This window comes from Artibeus jamaicensis, unplaced genomic scaffold (genome assembly GCF_021234435.1).
Source record: "Artibeus jamaicensis isolate MK-2021 breed Jamaican fruit bat unplaced genomic scaffold, CSHL_Jam_final scaffold_847, whole genome shotgun sequence".
In the NCBI taxonomy this organism is placed as follows: domain Eukaryota; kingdom Metazoa; phylum Chordata; class Mammalia; order Chiroptera; family Phyllostomidae; genus Artibeus; species Artibeus jamaicensis.
In genome coordinates, this window is record NW_026522057.1 from 23,156,011 (window position 1) to 23,174,964 (window position 18,954).

General features: G+C 55.9%; 1 protein-coding gene across 1 annotated transcript in view; it reads right to left on the bottom strand.

Annotated features, from left to right (window-relative positions):
• Positions 1-18,954, bottom strand: part of KAZN (kazrin, periplakin interacting protein) — a 380,404-nt gene that overhangs the window by 7,495 nt on the left and 353,955 nt on the right. Inside the window, exons 9-10 of the mRNA XM_037165744.2 lie at positions 5,638-5,843; positions 5,023-5,141 (exon numbers count right to left, since the gene is read on the bottom strand). Coding sequence (XP_037021639.2) covers positions 5,023-5,141; positions 5,638-5,843 — 325 coding nt within the window. The remainder of the gene's footprint in view (positions 1-5,022; positions 5,142-5,637; positions 5,844-18,954) is intronic.

Genomic DNA, 18,954 nt, shown 5'->3' on the forward strand with positions numbered 1-18,954 from the left:
AGGAACAGGCGGAGCTAGGAGGGGTTTTAAGACAGTGAAACTACTCCGTGTGATACTGCCGTGGTAGATGTACATTGTCACGTGTTTACCAAATCCACAGAAGGCACAATGCCAACAGCCAGCCCTCACGTCAGCCATGGATTTGGGTGGTGGTGGTGATGGGTCAGTATGGGCTCAGCTGTAACAAATGTCCCATCTGGTGGGGGGTGGGAAAGCTTCGCATGTGGAGGAGCAGGGGTACGTGGGGAACCTCCATGCCTTTACCCCAGTGTTGCTCTGGATCTAAAATTTCTTTAAAATAACAAGTCTTTAAAATAGGTCTTTGTCGGGCTGCACTCCCAGCCGGACAAAAATGAGGGTGGAAGCAGACCTTTTTTTTTAACCAGCGAAATTGAAAGAAGTCATCCTCAGAGAAATGGAGTCCACAGAAGGTTAAAGGAACTTCTTTCAGAAGAAAGAGAATAATACACCTGTGGACATTTGGACTGCATAAAAGAATCAAAAGGAGAACTCCCCAAACAGAGCAACAGACAGGTAACCCAATTCAGAAATGGGCGCATGGCTTTAACAGGCATTTCTCCAAAGGAGATCCAAGAAGCCCATGATAGATGCTCAACATCACTAATCAATAGGGAAACGCCAAACCAAAACCGAAGGGAAGGACCACCTCGCACCCACTCGGATGGCTGCTATCAAAACCCCCACGGAACAGCAGCGTGGGGGTGTGGGGAAATCAGAGGCCTCAGGCACAGCTGGCGGGGAGGTGAAATGGTGCAGCTGCCGTGGAAAATAGTGTGGTGGTCCCTCAAAACGTAGACACAGTATTCCCATCTAACCAAGAGTCCCACTTCTGGTGTGCACCCACAAAAATCCGAGGCAGGCTCTTAAAGAGGTGTTTGCTCGCCCGTGTTCCCAGCTGCACTATTCACAACAGCCACAAGGGGGAGACCACCCCAGAGTCCCTCACCAGATGAAGGGGGAGGAGCAGCAGGTGGTGAATGCGTACAATGGGATATTATTCAGTCTTTTAAGAAAAAGGATACTCTGCAATATGCTACAACATGAATTAACCTTGAGGACAATGTATAATGGAGCATATAATTCATAGGTATGAAAACAATAGCACAGCAGCAGGAGAAGGAATTGTTCAATGCTGCAGACAGAGCTGTCTGATGCCCCTTGAAGACGAAGCTGGTACGCTAAGTGTGTGTGTTGTCACCGCTACAGCGACAACGGGACATGAAACAAGGAAGTATCGTTCATGAGCTGGTAGTGGGAACATTGAACTAATGAAAAAATAAGTCAGTAAAAGAAGGAAAAAGGACAACGGGGAGATTTAAATACAGTGGAACCTTGGTGTTCAAACTTAATTTGTTCCAGAGGGCTGTTCGAGAAGAGATTTGTTTGAAAACATTATCGTTTTCCCCCAGGTCCCAGCACGAAAGGGTTGTCGGGTTGAGAACGGAAGTTTTGCTCGACAACCGGGTCTTTTTTCCCCGTGAACAACGTGGTTGAGAACCGAACTGTTCAAGGTGGGAGACCTCGAGGACCGAGGTGTGACTGCAAAGTCAAACAGGAAAACTCGACCGTGACTTTCCTCTGCAGGAGTGAATTCGGAAGTCCTCGGCTGGCCTGACGAGGTCTGCTCTCCCCTCCGGCGGTGCCCCCGCCCCCCCGCTGCCTCCCCCTGCAGCCTTTCCTTCCAGCTCCGCCAGGCTCACTCCCAGGGCCCCTGCAGGCCCCATTCCCACCCTGCAGAGCCTGTGCATCTGAAGTTGCCCCCCAGCCTGAGCCCTCTCTGCCTCTGAGTGTTTCCTTCTAAGCAAGAGTCACACGTGGAACTTGAAAATTAATCGATCTGCGTGCAGGCGTTGTTCTCTGCAAGCCAGCCAGCCTGGTGCCCGCCCAGAGCAGACACTTCATGGAAGGAATGACTGCAGAAGGAGGGGTGGGCTCCTGGCTCCGGCCCATCCTCCCACCCCTCCATCACCCAGAACCACCGAGTCTGCCACCAGGGGCCAGGGCCGCCTCTTCCTCCCCTCTGTAGGCCCGCTCTCCAGCACAGTGCACCCTCTTCCCCTGCCGAACCCCTGCAGGACTGTGCTGAGACACTGCACTCTCCGGAGCGTTCACGCCCCTGTGCTGCTGGGTCAGGCCCTGTCTGTGCCCAGAGCCTCTGGGGAGTCCCGTCCCTATACTTGTCTCCCTGGTTCACTGCCACTCATCTGGAGGGCCGGACCAGGGGTGGCACAACTGCGAATGCCCCCCGCCCCGGGCCCCATCTGGCTCAGTTAATGTTCAACAGCGTCCCACGCCTGGAAGACGGAGTGGGGTATTGGCTCTGGGGGATGCAGGCAGACCCCCTTCTGGCCCCTCCACGCTGGCTCCAGCCTGGACACTTCAGAGGGACCCTTCTCAGCCCCAGCCATCACTGCCTTGTCCCAGGCAGGAGTTGGAGCTCAGGGCCCTGTGGATCAGATGCCACAGCGCCTGGACTGTGGCTGCTGGAGACCACCTCCTTTCCCAGGCGAAGGAGGGGTTTGCTCAGCACATCAGTGGTGCAGCAGGCTGTGGGGTGGGGTGGAGAGGCCCGCTTACAACCAGCAGTGCCCATCTGCGTGCCAGCAATTGATGCACTTCGGCCCTTCACGGCATTCTCCTTTCATCGGAATCGTCCCCATGGGGCCCCCCTTGGCAGCCCTTCCTCAGCCGCCGGTCTGAGCTGCAGGGGGCGCCCAAGCTGAATAAAACGGCATGACCTTACAAGTCATTCAGGACATTTTATGAAATTTGACACTGCCCCCTCCCCAAACGGGGGCCAGATTAGACTCTGAAATTCGAGTTTGGGCACAGATTTAGATACCTTCTGGGTCATTATTCAACACAGAAAGCACGAGGCTATGCTAGCTCCAAGACCTTGCTCCTCTGTGCCTCAATTTCCTTATCTGTAAAATGGGGTCAATCGTGTTAGCCTCTTGGCGTTGTGAGGACTAAGGGAAATGAGAGGGGGAGGCCCTTAGCTCAGCACCTGGAACGTATTGAGTGTTCCATAAATAATAGTAGAAGGAGCTGTTGCTGTTATTTTAACACAAAGGGGACATGGGGGACAGGACAGGGAAGTGGCTTCAAAGTTAGATACTTTGTAGCATGACCTTGTGCCCAGGACTTCTCTGGGCTCCACTTTCTCCATCTTTGAAATGGGGTAAGAATGTCTTCTTCACTGGTGTTGTGCTGGGGGAAGTGAAATCGTACCCAGGAAGTGACGGGGGATGCTTTGGCACGTGCTGGTGAATTTTGTTGTATTTTAGCAATAGGGGGAACAGGCCCAGAGAGGGCAATGCCAAGCCCCAAGTCACACAGCATATGTTCTGTATATGGTCTGGGGTTCTTACCCTAGAGTTCTGTGGGTGGGTCAGAGGATGGCAGGGCGCAGATTTGTGAAGTTTTGTATATTTCCTCTGGTGAAAGTGGCAAACGTTTTTATTAGATTTTCAAAGGGGCCATGATCCCCCAAAGTCAAAGAGCCGCTGTTCTGATTTATCCCCCTTCACTTCACAGGGGGAGAATGAGTCCCAGAGAGAGCAAGGCCACACGGCAAGTTAGAGACAGACCAGGTTTCTGCAGGGAGTGAAGGGGACCCTCAGTTGAATCCCCCCACCCCCAGGACACCCTGCGGTGTCCAGCGCGGGACCCCGATCTTTGGAAACAGTTCTGCTTACAGCTCTTGGAATTTTTCAAAATCTTTTTACCTGTGGCTGCTGATGAATCCACCCCGTAGAATCTCGGCTCCTGGAGGTGCTCGGGGTCAGCTACCTTTTGGGGGAGCTGGGGCCGAGGTCCCACCTCTCTGAGGGATGGAGCGGACAGCCCCACCTTGTTCAGTGAGCACAGGCAGCATTTACTGAGAGGGACCAGGGTGTGTGTGGGGGGGTGGTGGTCCAACTTGAGGATGGTGAGCACTTCTGGGAACTCCAAGGAGGGCCTTGGTTAGAAGCGGGTGGTGGGACACGCTGTGGGACCCTCAGGAGGGAAATCTCAGCAGGCCGCGGCTCCTCTGTCCCTCCCTCCAGCCCTGGCATCCAGGACGGGCAGGGTCCTGACTCTCGGGCAGGGCCTGTGCCTTTGGGCTCTGCTTGCTTTCTGTTGCTGCCAGAGTTGCTGATCTGATGTCAGCATTTCCTGCCACCTCCGAGTGACGTCCAGGGCCCTCTCCCGGGCACACAGGTGTGGTTTTCCTGCTTCCAAACCAGCCCCATTCCCCAGCCCCAGCCTCCTGTTTTTTTAATCCACAAAGCTGCCTCTGCAAATAATAGCACACACCACCAGGTTTGATTAATTAACTGCACAAAAATGATGGGGGAACCAGTGAAGGAGATAATTATGCACAACAAAAGTGTCAGATCCAGCAGCTTGTTCCTTCTTCCCCTCTGCATGCACTTGAGTGTGTGTGAGTGTGTGTGGGAGGGGGTGCCCCCCGTTCCCTGGAGCTGCCCGGTGAAGGCGCTCCCCAATTAGTCCTGCTTGCATAGGTCAGGAGCTGGACAGGGTAGGGGGGTGATGGGGGAGACCTCTGGCCATTCCTCCGTGTGCTTCCCACTGGGCCCCCCCCCCGCCCCGCCCTGCTGGGCCGGGTCCCCGCTCTGTCCCATTCTGCTCCCCCACCTATCCTGTCTTCCCCCGCCCTAGAATCCTCGGTGCTGGGGACTGAGCTGGAAGCAGGCAGAGCAGACACTGGGCCAAATTCCCAGACCCACTGAGGCTGGCCCACCCTCAGAGACAGGAGTTCTGGGGGTGCATGCGGTCTCCCCGACTCCTGTACTGGGGGCATCGCAGGCCATCGTGGGCCTCTCTTTCTCCCTGTTCTCCATCTTCCCATGGGAGGGACCAGTGGCGTTTGGGACCATTTTAGCCCCGCCCGGCCGAGCCCACAGCGCCCCTTCACCCCACCTGTGTGATTGGAGGTGGGGGGTGGGGGTTACTTCTGTCCCTCTCCCGGGGAGCCCCCAGCGAGCGCTGGCTCACCTGCGGCCCGCCTCGGCGTCACGGTAGTCCTCAATGGCCAACCGCAGCTTGCGCCGGTGCAGGGAGCTGCACACGCCCAGGCCCAGCTCCAGGTCCTCGTCGCTGAGACTCAGCAGCATCTGCTCCCCGGAACGGTAGGGACTGAGTGCCCCAAAGGGAGGTCTGGGGTGGGCACCTGAGGCCGTCCGGGACCGCTGCTGGCTGGGGCTGAGCCCCAGAGGGGTCTCCCGGCCCACCTGCCGAGGTGTCAGGGCAGGGCACCCGGGGCATTCCTGCCGCCCAGCTCGGGCCAGGGCTCCGGGACATGGGCAGATTTCCATCCAGACTGAGAGAGCCCTGCCGTGGAGTCCTGCCCTGCTTCCACCAGGTAAAGGAAGGCCAGGCCCACGTGAAAGGGGAGGAGGCGGAGGCTGCTCCTGGTTTAAGGAGACATGATGATTTATTGGGAACACTGGTGCCTGTGTCCCAGTCAGCCGGCTCCTAGGTTACAGCTCCTCCTAACGCCGAGGGTGGGAGTCCGGGGTGGGGGTGGGGGTGGGGCAGACCAGCTCGGGGTTGGCGAAGCTCAAGGGAGGGCCAGGGGGGCGTTCCCACGGGGTCCCGAGGGTGCCTCACCTTTCCACTTTTCACATTCTCCGCACAGGCCTTCACGTACATGGGCATGGCCATGACTACCTCCAGCCAGGCCTGCACGGTACCCGCCTTCCAGTGGGACATGGGGGTGGTCCGGACCAGCTCCACCTGCTGAAGCCGGTCCACCTGCTCCTCGCCCTCCGACAGGCTGAGGCTCTGCCTTGTGGGGCTGCACTGGCTGTCGGAATCTGCAACACAGAAGTGCACAGGGCAAAGTTGGGTGGGGGACTGGTGGGCGGGGCCGCGCGGGGGCGGGGCCGCAGGGCGGGGTCAGGCAGGCTGCACCCTCCAGTCTGCATTCCCGGATGGACGCAGGAGGAGTCCGGGAATGTCTTCTCTCTACGCATTTCTTCTTTTAAAAATCAAAATGGCTTTTGTTTTGTTTTGCCACCCTCCCCCATTACCAGAGTAATCCCCCACAAAGGTACGGATTTTAAAAACTTAATCCAGAAAAGAATAAACGTCAACCAGAAAGGGAAAATGGCTCCAAACCCCACACATTCTGAGACAGCAGCAGGAGTTCGCTAAGTAGACTGTGAGGTACCCACGCCCAGGCTACACCGGCGCCCAGACCCACGCACCGCGCGGCCCACTTTGTAACGAGCGGTTCTCGGGTATAACTCGGGACCTCCTCCCCTTGCAGGAGGGGCCTGTGCCATCTTACATGGCACGCGTGGCGTCCGTTCCACGGCACGTGTGGCACGGACGCTCCATCACGTATTTCTCCCGCCTGGGTTGATGGACAAGGGCCCTCGCTGTTGCAAACCATGCCGCAGGGGTGGTCTCTGGGGAGCTGGGCGGCCTGTTTTCCTGGGACAGTGGAGCCCGGCTCTGCTCCTTAACACGCGGGAGCCCGTTTCTGGAGCGGCCCTCCCAGGCCGAATGCCCCGCCTCCCACCCCCGCACATCCAAACACTATTCTTCAGCCCGGGGTCAGCTGCATCAATACCTGACGAACATGCCAAGTTCGGGTCGGCATCGAGTCAGCCACGGGGGGAAAAGAATCTCTTGTCTAAATAAGCAGGATTATTGAAACCCCAGTAGAGGTTCCCCAATAGAGGAACTCAATGCCACGAGCAGATGGCGAATATTAACAAATGAGCCGATAGAAAGTCCCTACCAGGATTGTGTGCCGTAGGTCACAATGATGTAGGAAACATCCTTATCTGTCAAACCGACCACGTAGTTGGCACAACACATATGAAGTACACACAGATGTTAACAATTACGGCATCTGGGATCCAGAGAGAACCGTTATTTTCCTCTCGCCTCTGCGTATTTTCAAAGCTTCATAATAAACACGTATACATTCATAATAAAAATGGGGAAAATGAAAAAATAGGAAGCAGTATAAATGGTTATTGATGGGAGTTTATCTGAGTGAATGACGGTCCATTCAGATACCGGAATAAACGCAATTAAGAAATCTGCCACAGGAGAATTAAGAAAAAATTTAATCCTCACCCAAGGATGTTTATTGATTTGAGAGAGAGAGAAAGAGAAACATTGATATGAGAGAGAAGCATCGATAGGTTGCCTCCCGTACACACCCTGACCAGGGGTTGAGCCTGCAGCCCAGGTAAGTGCCCTGACCGGGGATCAAACTCACAACCTTTGGGGACGACACTGCAACCAAGGGAGCCGCCCGGCCAGGGCGCAGGAGAATATTTTTGACACGGGAAAGTGGTCACAGTCTATCGCTGAGTGAAGCACAGTGCATGCAAGACAGCAGGTACCACGTTCTGCCGACCGTATTGTGCTCACGGTGTGTGAGACGGCCTGTATGACTGCAGCCGTGTACATACATGCACGGATGTGCACACCACTCTACGCATGTGCATAAAACACGAGACAGGTGCCTGTTAAGAGTCTTTATCTCTGGAAAGGAATGATGGGTGATGGTGCGGGAGTGTGTGTGCGCGCATGCGTGAGGGTCCGAGATTGTTGGTGTCTGCACGCTTATCTGTTTCCCAAGTTTTCTGCACAGACTATGGTAGTTTTGAAATTAAAAAAAGAAGAACAAGCCCAAACCGCAGCCTGGAAATCTCACTTTTTCAAACTATAAAGCCCTTCCCCCTGTTTCTTTACCTCCCACTGGTAAACTCCTTGAACGTCCCGGAAAAGACAGCCTCAGCTTGGTGACTACACGCTGCTCTATCATCCCCCAAATGCTCCCCCAGAGCCTTTCTCCCCTGCACCTGGGGCCTCTGGCTGCCCAGCCAAAGCCCCTCACACCCCACAGCAGCCTGGCCTGGAAGATGCCGCCTATGGCCCAGCAAGGCGCCGGGCAGAGCACCCTGACTCTGGTCGGGCCTCGGTTTCCACCTCTGTAAAGCTCGCACGGTGCTGCTCCCTGCCACCTGCGTCACTGAGTGGCAGTGGGTGACAGACGGGTCTCGTCTCTGCCGGGAGGGTGGGGGTTGGCAGGTCACTGCAACATCACTCCAGATCTCTTCTCAGGAGAGCGGAGGCCCGGAGGAAGGGCAGGTGACAGGTCGGAGGAAGTCACAGGTCTGCAAACACATGTTGCCGTGTGGCCCGGGAATGTAGACACTGCAGCTGCCTCTGTACCGCTCCTGGGGGCTCCAGGTTCTTCCTGGTGAGAGAGTTGCCCCTCGGGGCACAGAGGCCCAGCCTGGGCATCCCCTCCTGCTGGGCCAGGCTCCCAAGGACAGGCTCGGCTTGCAGGGAAGTCTTTCTGATCGGGTCTACAGGTGTGGACCTCGGGCACACAAAGAGGTGCTCTCCCTGGGTTGGAGACAGCTGGGAGCCTCTGTCCCGGTCCTGTAACTAGTCCTCTCTGCGTTACATGGTGACAGATGACATGTGGCAGAATCTGGTTACCCCAAATTCCAAGACACAGCCCCTGTTGTCTGTTTGGACCAGACCAGGCTTTGAAGTTGGACAGACCTAGGCTTTCGGCAAATTTCTTTGCTGCTTGAAGCCTCACTTTTTCCCACTCATAAAATGGGTATAATAATATACCTCCTGGATTAACATGACTACTATAAACTCTGAATGTGAAGCTGCAGTAAGCACCCAGTCGAGGGTGGCTGTCATCAGTAATAAAGGGCCCCTCCCTCAGGCACTTTTGTGGCCACACCTGGAATGCAGCTGCCGATGCCTTGGTCCACTGCCTTGCTTGGATGAAATGCCGCTGGCCCTCAGCTCAGGTGCCTTGGAGCGAGCCAGTCCCGCGCCTGGTGTGGGCAGGCGCTCACTGTCTCAGCCCGACTCCCACCTGGTCCCGGTGGGAGGGCCGGGGCCGTCTGGGAGGTGGGGGGTGGGTTTGTGTGTTCTGTGCCAAGGTGGGTGGCGGGGTGTGTCTGCAGTGCTTGGCCGGGTCTCCCCAAGTAAGGGAGATAAGGGGGCACAGGAAGGGGTAAGACGGGAGCAGGAGTCAGAGACGGAGAGAAGGGGAGAGAGAGGGAGAGGGAGAGACAGAACTTCCTAGGGGGGAGGGAAGAGAGGCTCCGGAGCGAGCCTTCAGGAGAGAAATCTTGCCTGGGAAACAACAGATACACAAAGATAAAAACCGGAAAGAGGGGAGAGGGGGTCGAAGGTGGAGAGGGAACTGCAGACCAGTGGACGGACCAAACACAAACCGAAACCCACAAACAAGAACGGACTTCCTGTGAGTGTGTTTTCCTGAGCGGGACATGTCTTTGGGCAGGTTGAGCGGGGGGGTTCTGTGCGGGAGCTGGCTTTGCCATCCCGTTATTTATGGGCTCAGGCTGCAGGAGTGCCCGCCCGAGGCCAAGCTGAGTTCACGGGAGCAAACCACACGTTTGGGCTGCTGAGAAAAGACAGCTCGTCAGCACCCCGCCTCCCTCGGCCCAGCCCCTGGGCTGAGCTCCGCGGCGAAGATGCTGAAGACAGGCTGAGGATGGGGAGTCCTTGAATTAAAGGCAATTCCCAAATGCTGGCATTACAGCGCCAGATTTAGTGTCTGGGACTCCATCAGCCCTGGCTTTTATTTCCCCCGTCTCAGCCCCGAGAGCGGGAATAATTCATGTTTAGAGGGCCTGTCCGGGCCTTGGTGGAGCCTCAGCAGGGGCCGCCAAAGGGCAGCCAGACTGAATCCTCCTGAACGCTGGGGGGCCGATGGTGACTTTGGACGGCGAGACTCTGCATTCTCTTGCCCACACCCCAGCGCAGGCACGCGGGCGCCGCAGGGTGTTCGTGGTCGGTTACCGAGGTTTCCCCAGATGGGGCCGCAGAAGCAGCGGTGTGGGCCCAGGAGAGACCTGGGGGCGGGAAAGCGTCCTACACGATCTCGGCCTCGCTCTCCGTGTCCGGGAAGTGGGGTAATCGTTATGTCTAATCACACAGGTCTGTGTGAGGCTCGCTGAGGTGACACGTGAAGTGACAGCTGCCTGGCAGCTGGCGTCCTGGTGGGCGCGTGATGGCTGGGCAGGGCCTCTGGCCTCTTCAGCTCAGGTCAGTCACCTCCAGGAGAGAGCAGAACAGCAGCTACACACCACGAGTGACGAGGCTGGGCCACGGTCCCAAGTGCCGATGATCTGAACACCCAGCGGATTCTGAAGACTTTGTACAAACCACGTGAACTACCTCGTTAATAGCTTTTCAGTTGATCGCGTTAAAATGACAATAGTTTGGGGTATATTGGGTTCAATGAAATGTATTCTAAAAGTTCATTTCACCTGTTTTTTACTTTTTAATACGGCCGCTAGACAATCTAAAATTACGTATGTAGCCTGAATGATACTTTCACTGGGCAGAGTTGGTGTGGGTGGAAGATTTTTTGCCTGTCTATTCTCTCATTTCATTCCCCTCCTCTGCCCCCCCCCCACTGTTGGTTTGGAGGTTAAGCACCCTACTTCTCTGTTTGGGGTTTGGTAGTTCCAGAAGGGTGGTCCCTGAGCCAGCAGCCTCAGCGATTCCCGGGAATTGTTAGATACAAACATTCTGGGAGCCTCCCTGATATTCCGAACCAGACACTCCTAGGGCTGGGCCCAGCGCAGTCTGCGTTTTAACAAGCCCCTCACGTGATTCCGACGCGGGCGGAGGTCCCAGAACCACCCGCTGCTGGTTGCCCTTGAGAACGTTTCCAGTGTGTTTAACCCGACAGAACCCAGCGTCGGCCAATCTCGGTGCACTCTCCCAAATGGTAAGACCACTGAACATATCCATTCGGACCCCTCTTCCCGACTTACACCCCACCATGTGCCCCCAGTATTTCAGCTCTGTCCTTTTAAAGCCCCACCGCTTGGACATTGTCTTCATGATTATTTTTACTGCTAATTTAAGGATAATTTACTTATACGTTTACCAATCTGTTTGTTCCCTGTTTTGTCTTGTGTCTTAGCCCTCCCTTCTAGAATAATGAGGAGCATGATTTAATAGTTCCCCTGATGAAGAGCACTTTGGTGGTAATGTTACAGAACAGACCCGGGGGGGAGGGTGAACAATATACTATTACCGAATGGACCCACCCTTGGGCTCTGGGGGGTCCCCCACCCCGTACTAGGTTTGCCTTGCTTGCTGTCAGGGAAAGACATCTCTCAATGCTAGAGTCTGGTGAAAAGGAAAGGGATTATTTATTTAAAGAGTTATACAAATTTAAGAGTAGTGACTTAATGTCTTCATTGAGATCCCAAAGTCGTTTAGAATACCCACAAATGTACAGTCCCTTCTTCCCCCTCTGCCCAGTGCTGGGTACCGTATCTCAGAAAAAGAAATATAAGTCCGTGGTTCTTTTCTACCCAAGCCGTGTGGTCCCAGAAGGCCCCCGCATGGCTGCTGTGCCTGGGTTTAAATCCCCGTGCCAATCTTCCCCTGCAGCCCCATTTCTGTCTCCTCCCACAATCAGTTACACCTGCCAGCATTCCTGTTTGTCTCCAGGTTTACTGGGCTGCCATAGTAAGTCCGGGCAGGTGGGGCCCCGTGGCATGGAGCCAATTATCTCCAAGCTCTTACACAGGCTCTGTAACCAGGAGGGTGTTGCCTCCCAGTTAAATCATGGGTTGAAGTCACGCCCATCCCCCTGGCTCAAAACAGGGCCACAGCTGTTTAACATCTATGAAACCAGTTAAAGGTTATAGATATGTTAAATGACCGTTCTAGAGGTTATCTGCAAAACTGCTGCTATGCAAAACAACTCTCAATGGCCCTGCTCCATGCGTCCTGTCCCCCAGCTCAGACCTGTGGGGGTGAGAACATCCTATATATATTAATTTTTTCTAATATTTCCTGGACAACAAGTTTTGGACCCCATTGCAAATACCTATTTGGAACCCCCTTGGCTGCACCCTGTTACAGTAAGCTCCCACGACTTTGGTTTATCTGGAAAAAAGCCTACTTCCTCGCTGTTCCCCAGAGTGTTTCGCTGGGCACACAGTTGAGGGTCGCCTGTTATTTCTTTTTGCGCTTTGCCGACGTTGCTCCGCGGTCCTCTGCCTTTTTAGCCGATGAGGAGGCGGCTGCCGGTCTGATTGCTCTTGTGAGCTACGTGTACAGCTTCCTCTTTGTCTTTGATGTTCTGCCGTTTCATTATGATGTGGCTGGACGTGGGTTTCTTTCTTGTGTATTCTGGCGGATACTAAGGGTGCTTCCTGTCTCTATGGGTTCATTTTTGGGACGTTCTCAGGCATTATCTCCTAAAATATGACCTCCTTCCCGTTCCATCTTTGGTTCTTTCTGGGACTGGACTTTCTGTCTTCCTTGTCTGGTAACTTGATGCTGCCCGACGGAACGCCCTGCGGTCGGGCGAGGTCGCCTGACCCACACACTGTGCAGTGTGCCAGCCAGCGGCCCCACGTGGCTGTGAGCACTTAAAACGTGGCCGGTGCAACTGAGGAAGCGAGTTTGTAATTGTAATTGATTCACATGTAACTGGACATCGTGCGTGTGGCCAGTGGCTATTGTAACCCACCAGAAAGCTCTCATTTCTCCTATATCGGTTTCTCTTTTACACAGAAATTTCTGCATAATTTCCTTAAACCTATTCCCATTTTTAAAAATTCTCTCTTTAGCTTTCTGGTCTGCTGCTTAACCCATCTTTTGATTTAAAAAAAATGCTACCAACTATATATTTCTGCTTTTGTTTTTACGTTCTATTTGGTTCTTTTTCAAGTCTGCCTGGTCTTTTTAGATAGTCTCTTGTTTGCTCATGTCTATGAGTTCATCTTAAGTTTCTTTACATATCGCATTCCTATTGCTTCGTATTTGGCATTGACAGTGACTGCCTTGGAACGGCCTTGGAGGGTTTCAATGTGCGGTTTGTCTCTGCTGACTCTGGTGCACGCCGAGCTCACGTTGGATTTCGCGGGACTCTGGGGTCCAGGAGAAGGAGGGAGTGACTGTTATCGGCCCTGATGGTAGCCCCTGACTCCAGGACAGACCCCCACCTCTGCAGGTGGTCACCCCTCACGGCTCCTGTTCTGGTATTCACTCAGAGCTTTTCGTTTGTGGGCGGGGGTGCCTTGGGGGGGTTTCCTAACTTTGGGTGAAGCCAGCAATGCGAGAAAATGTATGTCTTAGTCCAGAGTCAGTGGTTTTGTGGAGGGAGGCCGTCCAGAGCCTGCCCTCCTCCATACTGACCCCCGGGGACACCCTGCTGGCTGGGTGCACCGTCCACCCAGCACTGTTCTGTTGGCGCTGCCTGTGCGTGGGTCTGCCCATCTGCTCCACCACCAAGGGAGTCCCTAGGTCAGCGGTCAAGTCCAGTCATCTCTCTATTAGCCAGGCCTGGTTCATGGTGATGCTTAATGCCATTAGTGGCAGGATAAGCCCAGGTAATGGAAAAGGGGTAGACAGTTCCGTCTGTTTGTTTTTAAACTTCGCATCTGCCCGGGTGCCTCTTCTGCTGAACGCCCCTCACCGGCCCCCCAGAGGAAGCCCCAGCACCGTACATGCTGAGGCTCTGTGAGACCCAGCTGGCTCTGCCCCGCTCCCCTCCGCACCTTGGCCATCCTGGGCCTCCTGAACTTCCTGGCGACCCTGCCTCCCCATCCCTCACCTCCATCTGCTCTGCCCGCTGCTCTCTCTGCCTGAAAGGGTGGCCTGCTGCTGTCGCCTCTGCTTGGCGAACTCCTACAAAAGCTTCAGGGCTCCATTAAGTGTGGCCTCTTTCGGGAGCCCTTGTCTGGTTCCCTGGGGCACGCCAGTCGCCCCCTGTAACACACACACATTCACACCCACACCCATGTGCGCACACAGCAATCCGGACATGCTCCTGCACCGCACATCTCCTGGCTGAAGTTACTTAAGGGCTGTGAGATGGTTTGAGGAGTGTCTGTGCCTCCACCAGCCTGCAGACACCTGGAGGATGGGGGACGGGCCTGTTGCCGCTCCCTACGTGTCTCGGGCACCAAGTTAGTCCTAAACCAGTGCTGTGCTGGCAGATGCCTCACAACCGGCTCTCAAATTCCGAAATGCCGCTCTGGTGTATAGCATTTGTCTGCTCGTCTCTGTGATGTAAATCCACCCACCGTGGCTAATATCAGTTACTGACGTGAGGCCACTGGACACAGTTGTGGGAGTCAGTTGGTGAGCCCGGACCCGCTGGCTCCAGCCCCCTGCTGCCTGAACAGGAGGCGCTCCCTGCGTGGGGTTCAGAGAAGGCAGACAGGGCGGGACGGAGCAGGCCTCTGTCTTCAGGCTCATCTTCTGCCAACGCCACCTCCTTTGGCCCCATCCTGCCGCTTGTGGTTCCTTTGATTGTGCCGCAGTTTCCTCTCTCCGTGGCAGGGCCTCAAGACCTTGGCACTGTTAAGGGACATTGGGGCCGGATCTTCCTTTGACACGGGGGCGTCCTGTGTACTGTAGGGTGCTGAAGCATCCGTGGCCTCCGCCCCCTAGAGGCCGGTGGGCGCTCCATTCTTCCGCCCCGGCCCCTCTGTTCTCAGACCAGCCCAGCTCATGCAGCCAACCGTGGTCAAAACTCCCTGAACTTGGGCGCGGCAGGAGAGCCCCTGTCAGCACTTTTGAAGCCAAAAGCTGAGGTCTTGTTTTCTTAAAGCACTTCATTATCATGTGGAAAAGTGATGTCTGATGGCCCGATAATGGCCTTTGCGCTGGATGGAGGTGCTTTTCGGGAGCTCTCAGTTGCCAGTCCTATGAAGTTCTATGAAGTCGGTGCAACAGACAGGCCAGGGAGGGCAGGTGCGGGCGACCAACAGTGCAGGTTCGAGTGGCCCAGGCAGTAGCCGTGTAGCTGCTGGGGCGACTGTAGCACCCCGGTGGTCCTCCCACCAGCACCCGACACCTGGCCCCAGGGCCTAGCGGGCCCGCTGGAGGCCCTGAGATGACAAGCTGATGGCCCTGCCGCCCCCATCAGTCCCTTAAAATACTCCACACCATTACATACATAGGAAAGTCCGACAGAGCTCTGTCTTACCAATGGCAATGACTTTATGCTTAAAAAAAAATCACATACTTTCCTCACGTTCAGTTTCGGTGCCGCTGCCTGGCAAGAGCCTGAGCTGTGCTCACGGTGTCTGTCTGTCTGTCCCCAAAGCCTCAGGGGACGACCTCCTCCAGACACCTCTTCCTGCGGGCCCCTCCTTTCAACACTCTGGAGATTTTCCAAGTTGTCAGGAAATTGACTTCCTGGCTTGGTGGCTCCCCCGGCTCTGCACTCACCCCCCAGGTAGATGCTTGGCAAGTATTTCTGGTTTTACAGACCCGGGAGGAAGATGCTAAGAAAGACTCGGGACGGCAAATACTGCTGGACGCTTTCAAACTTGCTCTCCAAACGCCCCTTTCTCTTCCTTGCTAACCTGTTCTAGTGCTAGAGTGCCGCATTCAGGAAGTCCTTCTTAGAATCTAACCTGCAACGGGCACCTGCCTGTGCATTCCCACATCTAGTCGCCTCCCAGCTTGTTTTCTCGGGCAATTTCTTTAGCAGTGGGCGGGCCTGAAAGGTGAGTTCCCTGAGAAGCGACAAGGGATCTTTAAGCAGAGGCTGTGGCAGGAGAACGATCCTTCCCTGTGTGCAAGGCCGTCTCTGCAGCCCCAAGAGGTGGCGCTAAGGGGTCCCAGCTGGACCCAGGTTTCTCGCTGGGTTTTCAGCCTCCCCTCTTCCTTCCTGACCTTCTCTAGGCCCCTGTAGGCCTTGACACACCTCAGGTGCCTTCTGGCTCAGCTCAGCCTGTTTCCACGGGCTGCGTGGATGGTGGTCACTGTGATGGCTCCAAGACCCTGTCCACTTGCTCACTGGGACACGGGGACCTCTGGCTCGGGGTGAAGCACCTGGAGGCAAGGCCTTCTGTGAGATCATGCTAAACCATTAACACAAACTCTCTAGTCCGCCACCTCCCTCAAAATGCCTCCCGACTGCCCCCAAGAAACGTCCTTTGTGGGGTGGGATGTTTAAGAGCAGTATTTGTGCCATTTCCTTCAAAATAAGGAGAGCTTTGGTAAGGCTAGTGGTGGGGCCATTCTTGCCACTTAGACACCTGTAGGAAATGCCAGGGGCGAAACTGGTCCTAGCCTTGGCTTTTGCACCCTGAGCACGGGACCTGGCGGAGTCTGCAGCCCGGGCTGACCGCCATCATCTGCTCTGTGGCTGATGTCCCTCTCAAACCCACGGACAGGTTTAGCCAGAGCCTCAACACTGGACGCTTCCAACCATTTTGTCAAGTAAGACTTCTCTCTTACTTGAGCCCAGTGGCTCACGGTTTTATCCGCTGCCCTCGTCTCTGCCTGGGAAGTGGGGCAGTGCAACAGCCTGCTGGGCCCCAGCGCTTAGCTTCGCCCCATCACTTAGGAAGTCTCCTTGGTGAATCCTCTCTCCTCTCTGAGCCTCAGTTTCCTCGTCCATACAGTTGAGACAGTGGTACATACTCCATGTGATTTTGGTGAGGGCTGCATGTAGATAATTCACGTCATCTCACCATTTACATCGGCATCCTCAGCACTTGGCCCTAGGCCTGGCCAATAGCGGGTGGTCAGTCAGTGTTTGTTGAATGACTTAATGAGTGTATGTGAAGCACCTACACTTGCCAGGCACAGTGGGCTCTCAGTAAATGTAGCCTGGTACGTCGTCCTCTCCTCTCCCAGCTTCTGTCACTTCCTGCTCCCCTCCCAGAAGCCAGTCTTTGTCCTTAGTCCTCAGCCTGACACCCTTTCCCTACACCTGGGCCTCCGGGTTGTGGCTATCTCCACATTGGTGACCACCTATCGTCCGGGACTTCTGAGAGAGTGTGAGTCACCCTCCTGTCAGCTCCGCCAGCACCTTTACTGCAGGTGAAGCACTGCCTCCTTCCCACCCTCTCAGTCTCTGAGTCCCACAGAGCCTGGCCAAGTCCACGGGAGACGGTTGAGTCCCTCGGCTGGGCTCTTGTCTGATCCAGGCAAGACCCAGGCGGCCAGGTGCGCCCGCAGGCAGAGTCCAGGCTGGAGGGGCCGAGCCGGTGGCCCAGAGACAAATGGAGGCGTGGGATCTTCTCCCCTAGAGGGCGCTGCAGTTTTAAAGATTAGTCTCCCATCTTAACAACTGGGGTGGATTACTTGACATTTCTGTCTTCTCTGGAACAATCGGGGACTCTGGAACTGCCGGGGCCCACATGGGCGGCTCCCCTTAGGTGGAGGGTGTGTGACCCCATGGCCCCAGAGCCCCCACACACCCCCTTTACTGACTTGCCTGAGGCCTCTGTGTTGGACCCCTAGGGGGACAGGGGTGTGTAAGTGCCCAGCACAGCGCAGGCTTGTGGGAGCTGGCAGAGGAGGGTCATTGTCATCCTCGCCCACGGCACTCTCTGCAGTGGGGCCGTGAGAGCAGATCTCACCCAGCGGGGAGTCTGAGTCATTTCTGCTCCGGGCAGGAGGCCTTGCAGCCCTGCTGCTAACTCTGCGTGGAGTGAGCTCACTGCGTCCTCCCCAGGAGGCGGGTGCTCGGGGCCGGGAGGCCCATTTTACAGATGGGAATGCGGAGCTTGGAACTCGCAGGGCACGGCCAGGCCGCAGGGCCTGCGCTTTACCCCACTGGCCCCCACTCCCTCTCGGGGGATCTCTGGCAGCACGGAGGGCCGAGCTCCTATCCACCATCACGCACCTTTCCAGCAGCCCCGGGAGACGGGCGGTCTTAGCTCCATTTTACAGTGGGGGGGGGAAACTGAGGCTCAGAGGGACTAAGTGACTGGCTTAGGGTCACACGGTAAACGATCAAACCCAAAGACCTGGCTCCAAAGCCTGGCTTCTTCCTCGACACTCCCCCCCCCCCCGTATTGCTTGGTTTTAAAAATCCGTTCTGCTGGGTTTGGGCTGCCACGGAATGGGTTTGTGTCCTGCACACACATGGAGAGACCAAGGGAACCCGGGAATGTTGTATGCACCGCAGCTGCAACCCGCCTGTAGACAGCCTACGGTGTCCCTCTGCTCACAGAGAGCCTCCTTCCCTGTCACCAGCTCTGGTCCCCGCAGTGACAGCTGGCAGAGGTGGCTTTCTCCCTCCTGGGCCCAGGACCACAGAGTCCACGCCACCCCCAGAGACATGGGCTTCCTAACAAGGAAGGACGCTGGGACTGGGCAGGCTGAGAGCCAGTTCGGATGTGACTCCAACATTGCTGCCCTGTCCCAAGGAAGCAACTGGGCAGCCCAGAGCCCCGGTGGGTGGCAGGCTCGCTCCTCCTTCTGCACAGTGCCGTGTGGCAGTGGGCTCAGCCCCTCTGTCTACCCCTGGGACCTGGACACCCCGGGGCTGGCAGTTCTTAGCCAGTCTGCCGGGGCCCTTCTGCCTCCTGCAGGTGCTGCACACTGACCCCGGGTCTCTGACTCTGAGCCAAGGGGATGCTCGCGTGGAGGGAGGTCCAGACTCTGCCTCGCCTTGCAGCTGGCTCGCCGTACTTCTTAAGGTGCATGGGATCCCACATGAGCCACAGGGACTTCTGAACAGTGTCAAAAACGTGGGGTACTTAGAGGTCTTCAAAGGACCGCTGACTTAGGGCCGGTGAGCACAGAGTACGGTGGGCTGAAGGAGCCACCCACTCCAGGGTTCCCCAGAGGGCGCTCTGTGGAACTAGAGAAAAGGCACAGGTGAAACGTGAGCGGGGAGAAGTGAAATATTTTCCTTCACTGCAGAACTTGTCAGAGCCTTGCAGAGAATGGGCGTGTCGAGCTCCGAGGGCCGGAGACTGTGCCTCGTTTCCAAAGCTCACTGACCCAGGGATTGACTTTGAGTCTTGCCGTCTGTGGTCTGCTGGCCTGGGGGTCAGGAGCCGCATGTTCCTGAACCGGCTCAGCCACAGCTGCCTTGCTTGGCTGTGGGCAGGTCCCCTCCTGCAAGAGGAGGGGACTGGGTGAGAGGCCACCGAGAGCCCTTCCAGCTCTGGAATT